This window comes from Ictalurus punctatus, chromosome 10 (genome assembly GCF_001660625.3).
Source record: "Ictalurus punctatus breed USDA103 chromosome 10, Coco_2.0, whole genome shotgun sequence".
Lineage (NCBI taxonomy): Eukaryota > Metazoa > Chordata > Actinopteri > Siluriformes > Ictaluridae > Ictalurus > Ictalurus punctatus.
In genome coordinates this window covers 22712880-22720416 of record NC_030425.2, presented here as the reverse complement: position 1 = coordinate 22720416, position 7537 = coordinate 22712880, and the positions used below count along the sequence as shown (strand labels likewise).

Here is a 7537-nt window from a genome sequence, read left to right as displayed (position 1 = left end):
AAGAAAGACCCCATATGTCCCCCCTCGCAGTATGATGGAAAGCCCTGCGCCACGTGTACCAGAAAACCCCATCTTAAAAGGCTTTTTTTTTTTTTTTTTTTTTAAATGGCACTCATACAAAGAGTCAGAAAGGATGCAAGAGATCCACTTTGAAGAGCAAATCTCTAAAATCAGGCTTCCTGAAACGGGAGTCTGTTTTCAAAGTTGCTTCCAGAGAATAAGACTAGATTTGAAAATGTTCATGGGTAAAATTTCACTAATGAAAAAAAATCAGCTTAGCCCATATTCTGAAGTATGTGGAGGTTTTTTTGGGAAATGATTAATTAGGGCTTTTATCCCAAAGACAGCTCACGAGGGAACATGGGGAAGTGAGCATGGAACTGTGTCAATTTGGTGTGAAGAAGTAAAAGACAACCAGCATAACCATAATTACATGGGCTGAAAGATGTGTGACTAAAAAGAACATTTTATGAAGAAGCAACACAACACTGACTGTTGTACAGTAGCAGGCCAATAGAGAGCAATGCCATGGCCAGGGCCTGGTTTCCCCTGTGTCTGTTAACTGACGTGGCACCTCCATATTCCCTCCTGTGTTTACCCATGCAACAGGTAACCAGGCAACAGAGGCCCCCTTTTACTATACACACCAGCTTGGCAAGGGTGTGATCTCTATATTTGGTGCGACATAAAACCCTTTCCTCCAGATAAAGGCTTCCAGTCAACAGGACGCATGTTCCTTTCTTGGTGCTGCCGTGTCTGTGATTGATGGCAGTAGGGCTTCGCCTGTTTTCTGTCTAATTATAGTCAGTGCAACTGCTGGATATGTCTGCCCCCCCCCTCCCCCCCTCCGTTTCCCTCTACCCCCACCCTCTCCCAGTCTCCCATTCCTCCCTTGCTACCTTTAACATTCTCCGCTTTCTTTTTTTCCCCCTGGAATAGCAAAGACTCTGGAATGTGAGCTGGGCTGTTTGCCCCGCGATCCCCCCCACCCTCTCCCCTTCACTTCCCGCTTTTTAGCCCCTCCTGTCTGTGTGTCTATGTGTGTGTGCATGCGTGCATGTGTGTGTGCTACTGCATAAAGCACCGACAGTAAGACCCTGACAAGATTTCCCCAGAACACCAAGGCAGACTAGCTTAAAACTGCTGACGTGGCGAACACACATCTCTGGCTTGTCCAGGCCATGCAGGCCCACAGCGTACTTGTTGACCTTCGGAGTTGTGTTTGAATCTGAAACCTCCAATCAGAGCAGTTTGTTCCAAACACAAAGTGAAACAGTCGCTCAGACCACCCCTACATGCTTGACAGAGAAATGTCTGAAGTACACGTCAGGGCTTACATGCAGCTGCACATTGCCTACAACAACAGAAGTGCAATTCCAACACAGATCATATTTTTGAATGTTTTAAAACTAAGGTGCATGCACACTCTCAGAAAAAATTTTTACTAAACTGTACCAGCTCTTGTTACTGGTGTTGTACCCTCAAGGGTACACATTTTGTACCTTCAGTATGTATCCTTTACCTAGAAATGCAGTAATGGAGTGCATGTTTTAAATTAATTGCAGTCTGTTTATGGAACTTAAATAATTTTTAAGGTACCCTATTTCCACATTTCTAGCTGAGAGATTTGTTAAAAGTACACAATATATACCCTTAAGGGCACCACCCTGGTGACAAGGAAAGGTACAGGTACTAAAGGTACAAATTTTTCTGGAGAGTGAAATATACATAAAGGACGTTAACACCGAGTTAGGTGTTATAATATGCCAATTAAATTAGGGGTTGTAGGACGTTATTTTGGTGTTGCACAGCATTATGTCTTTATATTATTTATAACAAGAATATATAAGTTAATTACTGTGTCATCATGTAATATGTACAGTCATAATGGTGCTAATGTAAGTATTATAGCAGTAATTATATTTGTTTATGATCACAAATTAAATCCAAATCTCCCAGTTTTATTCAAACAAGTTCGCAATGAAAGCATGGCGCTTTGATGTCGACCTGTTTTGACTGAAGCTTTACATTTCTGGCGGGATGAAAGAAAGGAAAAGTCGCAGCCTATAAATCATGACAGCCGAAAAAACTGCACGCGCCAAAACAACGTGTCTCGCGATAGTAAAAACAAAGCTATCTCCCTCGTATTCTCTCTCTCTCTCTCTCTCTCTCTCTCTCTCTCTCTCTCTCTATATATATATATATATATATATATATATATATATATATATATATATATATATATATATATAGCTACATTTTATTATTTAGACTCGACACTAAATGGATAGGGGTGGGACAGCTGTGTAAACAAAACACTTCACGTCGAGTTTCGGTGTGACGGAAGAAAATAAACAAGTCTGACAACAACACAGGACCGCGAGCGCGCACACGTCACCACTCCGGTCAGCTCAGAACGCGCGCGGCTGTGAACTCTCACTGCGCGCGGTGCACATCGGGAAGTGACAGTCCGTGAAATATTATAGTTTAAAAGCTCATTCTAGCCAAAATGTGTGTTAAATATACGGAATTTGGCGTATAGCAGGGATTTTTGAAGTGCTTTTAAAAATAAATAAATAAATAAATAAATAAATAAAAATAATAATAATAATAATAAAGACGTATGATTTTTCTTCAAAACCGGACAAGATGTAACCTGTTGGTTTATAAGTTTTAGGACTGTCATATGCCATTAATGTTATGTATTTTAATGTGTGTTATAATATAAATAATATACAAGCTTAGGAAATGTATAAATCCTGAAAATGGGTTATGTAATTTTTTAATAATAAGTATTCTGATATTAATATATCTTGGTTCTTGTTTTTTTTAGGCTACATGAATGGCTGAAGTAAGAAAGCAATAAAAATTATTTTAGTAAAATTTTTTTTTAAAAAAGGTAGTTACCGGGCTGGGTTACGAAAGGGTTAAGTGCAGGCTTGCTGCTCCGCTGAATGGCAAGTGCATGTGAATTCTGGGCGGAACAGAGGCCTCCATTCACTTCTGTAAGCTTAGTGTGTGCAATCAGCCTTAACAGTAGCAGGCATGTTGGCCTCCAAGGAGCCCCAGACTGAGGAGACGGAGGACGGTGACTCAGGAATTCCACCGCAGGGGGCGAAAACCACGTGGTCAGAGAACGTTTCATTAGGGCTCGAGCTATGGTGTGGGACCGACTCTCCTAACGTGTGGCTAAAATTGCTCAGGAGTCAAATAACTGCTCCGGACTTGGTCAAGAAGCAGCTTCAGACGTTGGCATTCTCATTCACTCGCTTATAGCAGTAGACTCCAGGGTTCTATACACAAGCTATAAACTTGAATGTTAGAGGCATGAAATTATTAAGAAGTTAAAGCAAAATCCCCAAAGGCTACTGAATGTTACAGATGCCATGTATAAGGTGTGGATATGTTGTTGAGGAACACAGGTTTGGCTTACCGAAAAAGGCCAAAGGAAAGAGTGTTTACGAGCCCCGAATATATGGCATGTGGGAGTAAAAATAGACATCTAGAGGGTCATATTGCATGTCGCAGTAAGGTACTCAACATAAGAGTTAAAAAAAAAAAGTTTAAAAAAAACCTCACAACCAGATGACAAACTCTGAAAATATCTATTCTTACCCATTCACATATTCTTGAGAAGTTAATTAGTTAATAATGCCCATATTAAACCGCTGGATTGCCACCACATATACAGCACAGAATATCACATTCTCCCTTTGTCTCATCGCCCCCATTCTCACCCCCCCCCTTCCCCATTGAGTCCCATTTTCTTGCACAGGTTGTTGCATCATCCCTCTACAGTGTAATTCACATGAGGGAGACTGCCTCAAAAATAATGGACAAGAAGCAGAGCATGGACACTTTAGGCTGTTATTACAAGGTCAAAAATTGTATTTGGCAATTTTAAACAAGTGCATACAAGTACAGCTAGAAGCATTTCAGTTTTGCCAAGTGCTCATAGAGTAGTTTTAGTCACATTCTATGTTTAAACATGGACTGCCACCAGTTCTAATAGTACACTGATAATTGGCGTTGAACAACAACTGAAAAAAGGGGGTGGGGTGAAAGTAGTCTGTTAGAATGTGTACATACCTTTCATCTTCAAAAAATATAGAAACAATGTATTCAAAAAGGGAAAATCAAAAAAATTTATACAGCCATGTTTATGAAGTGTACACTTCCCTTGAGTCCATATGTACATGTCCAATAATTTCTGTTTGGATGGTATGCAATTTGATTTATTTATAGTCATCTGAAATCGTATGTGTGTGTGTCATTTGTTGGTGTTGAATGTTTTGCAAGAAAAAACAAACGTAACAAAAAAAAGAGGAAAACAGAATAGTGTGGAAAAGTCAAGGGTCTCTCTCCTTTTTTACTTTCACGTCTCCGGCCAAGATGGTCGCTATTTCCCCCTGCATGAATGCCCAGGGCACGTTGGAGCCCACCAGTGGGCATTTCTCGCCGCTTGGGCAGTACACTTCACCCGTAGCACCCTGCTGTTTGATGCTCTCGCGTGAGCAGGGGAAGCAGAACTTGTGCGAGGGCACTGACGGGCACTGCACGAAATGTGTGTCCTCAAGCCGCTCGTGACACAAGGTGCAGCACAGGGGAACGCTGCCAGGAGGCACCGACGAGTCCGGAATGCTCTGTGGGTGACCACCCTGAGGGTCTACTACACCTGGGACATGGCTGGCACCTGTGCCTGCAGCAGCCGTGCCCGCCACCCCTGCGCCCATCACGTCCCTTTGGGTGAGCCGCCGCTGGTTGGCTGAGGAAGGAGAGAGCGGGCTGCCGCTGTTCCTCCTTGCTGTAGTGGAGTGCACCTGGTTGGCGTCTTTGGGCGAGCCGGTGCCCGCGCTGCCAGCGTTGTCCGCTGCCTGGATAAGGGCGGCCATGGGAGACTGGCCGTTCTGCACAGCCAAAGCAGCCTCAGGTGGCGTGGTGCGTGGGTGTGGAGAGATGGTGGAAGGAGGTCCGGTGGTGTAGCCTGGCAGAGCTGCAGCAGGCAGCTTTGGCACTTCGGATGGGCAGGAAGACCAAGGGAGCCCGTCGCCATTCAGCTTAGTGACTGTGCCCTCACCCTCAGGCTCAGGGGAGGCTTTCCTCTTCATGCTGCTTCGAGGTTGCTTGCCTCGATCTGTAAAGGGAGGGGGAGGATTGGAAGGGTTGGGGTGGGGAAGTGGTTTAAACAGTTAGAAAGAAAGGAAAAAACAGAGATTAGGCAAAGAAAAAAAATGGAGTGCTTTCATTCTTCTAAAACTCTAAGCATGACCTGTTGTTGGCACTGTTTGACAATTTCTTTGAAGCACAAAAACAGCCTTGCCATATGAAGGCAGTGAGAGAGAAATGTGAACACTTTCAAATTCAGAAGTCAATTCCAAGATATTATTTTATTTTATTAAATACAAAATGTGAAGGAAAAAATGTGTGTTTTTAAAAGAGTTCAGAGGTCATTTAATCTACTTCTTTCACATACATTTGTCTAATATTGAGTGAAGGCTTCTGAAGTGCCTGAGTGCAAAATGTAGATTCTTAAACAATGCCAAATTCTGTACCTGATTTTGAGGGGGCAGACGTGTCGTATCCCATCCGGTGCGGCATGCCTGCGTACTCCTTCTTGAACCTGCTTTCCAGACTATTCAAGGCCATAAGGTCGCGGACCGTCTTGCCTTTAGACATCCACTCATCGCGCTTGTGACTCTCGCCCAGGTCAGACACGCTGTCCGGTCGGTGTTTGTCCTTCCCATCGTCCGTCCGCTTCCCACCGTGATCAACCGTTAACGCGCCCGGGATCCCCAGAGGTGGCCGGCCGTTGAGCGCGTTCACTGGCAGAGCTCCGTTCCCCAAAGGCACGAGGCTCGGGGGGACCGCGCTCGCCCTGCGAGGATTGGGGCTCTGGCGGTTCAGCTCCGGCGGCTCGTCAGGTTTGGGGAATCCGTTCGGAACGGGGAGGCCGTTCGCCTGCCTAGCGCCGGGCTGATACTCGGGCCCGAGGCGGGGCGGTCTGTCCGAAGAGAGGGAGTAGCGGTCCAGGGACTGCGGCGGCGGCGCCCGCGAGCCACCGTCTCCAGCCGCGTGGTTCACGGACTGCATGTCCTTGGCCGACTTGCCAGCTCCAGGCGACCTGCCTTCCTGGAAGCCGTGAGCCCTCTTGAGCTGCCGCGCGGTCTCGATCACGAACTCGATGCGATCAGCGCCCTCGTAGTTCACGCACCCCCTGCACACTGGCTCCGTGAAATCCCAAATCATCGCCCACGGCATGCGGGGCAAGTCGCACAGATAGCACGACTGCCTGCGCGAGGCAGCGACCGCCGCGGAGGACATGGCTTTGGGGAAGGAAGAAGAAAAGAACGAATACGACTACTTCTCCAAACGCCCGTCTGTTGTTTTTAGTTTTGTTAAGGAACAACAAAAAAGCAGAAAAAAATCGTTGTAGTTTCCCGCACCAGACCGTCGGCGACAAAAACAGCGAAGTTTACACTCCGAAGTTCATGGCAGTGCGTGCTTTACTACAGCGCGCCTCTATCTATCTCGCGCACTACTACTCAGCCAGCCAGCTCTGTGTGGCGCGATGACGTCACTAAAGTTCAGCTTCCAGCGTTTCAGCTCCGATTCTATTTACTTCGATTCTTCGACAACCGCCTTATGCGCATGCGCCACGCTTTCCCCCTCGCCCTCGGCGCTCCAGCTGGGCTGTTGGATCTGAAACCACATTTTTTTCAACGTCTAGATGTGTTTTCTCAGTACTATTTGCCTTCTTATTTCGGTTGATTCACAGGAACGTAATATTTACTCCACAAAGAGGAATACAAATGTTGTATGTTTCAGCAGCTTGCACTAATAAATACTATAAAATATATATCAAATAAAACATATGTAAAATAATCATATATTTGAGTAAAAATCGACTCCAAAATTACGTTTTAAAAATTTCCAGTTGGAATAGCTGTTTTGTTTAGGTTACAGGAAGGAGAAGAAATCTAAATGTACTTACATTAGATCTTACAGTTTATGGTAAAATCATACTACACCGATGTGCGCATTGTTATGCAATCCGCACATCTTGGCTCGGATCTTGCAAACGCCAGCGTTGTTAAAACGTGCACCACTGACCCGTAAACCAAAAATATTGCCTGGAGCGCCAGCCCATAATTCCGCATTCCTGTCGCCCTGGCAACGCAACGTCACGCGGGTGACCGACTTTATGTCTGAGCTGCAGTGCACATTTCAAGTGCGGTCATATTTAACTCTTCACTCTAATATATACAAGCTGTTGTATCATTTGCACCAAACAGGCATCTAGCAAGGTGTTATTTCTGATATATTCTGGGTTTGCCAGCAGAAAACTTCCCCTTCCTGCTTTGGGGTGCATGCTGGGTTGCCAGATTGGATTTTTTTGAACTTCAATCCAGATCTGTGCATCTGACGGTTGTACTTAAATTATACTCGATAAAAATGAAAATAATTTAGTTCAAATGTAAATTGCGTCATTTTTGAAAATACCGAATGCGTGCATTCAACTGAAAACCTGGAATCCCTG

The 7537-nt window shown here is 44.9% G+C and overlaps 1 protein-coding gene across 1 annotated transcript; it reads right to left on the bottom strand.

The window, feature by feature from the left end:
• Window positions 1-3865: 3865 nt before the first annotated feature.
• Window positions 3866-7127, bottom strand: irf2bp2b (interferon regulatory factor 2 binding protein 2b). Its single transcript, XM_017478616.3, has 3 exons — window positions 6992-7127; window positions 5553-6699; window positions 3866-5134 (listed from the first exon to the last, which is right to left on the bottom strand). The coding sequence occupies exons 2-3, from the start codon at window positions 6319-6321 to the stop codon at window positions 4350-4352; spliced, it is 1554 nt and encodes a 517-aa protein (XP_017334105.1). The 5' UTR covers window positions 6322-6699; window positions 6992-7127; the 3' UTR covers window positions 3866-4349.
• Window positions 7128-7537: the final 410 nt, after the last annotated feature.

Coding starts and splice junctions, on each gene's coding strand:
- irf2bp2b (XM_017478616.3), bottom strand. CDS start 6,321: ATGTCCTCCGCGGCGGTCGCTGCCTCGCGCAGGCAGTCGTGCTATCTG. Junction 5,135..5,552: donor GTCTGCCCCCTCAAAATCAG/GTACAGAATTTG, acceptor CTCCCTTTACAG/ATCGAGGCAAGCAACCTCGA.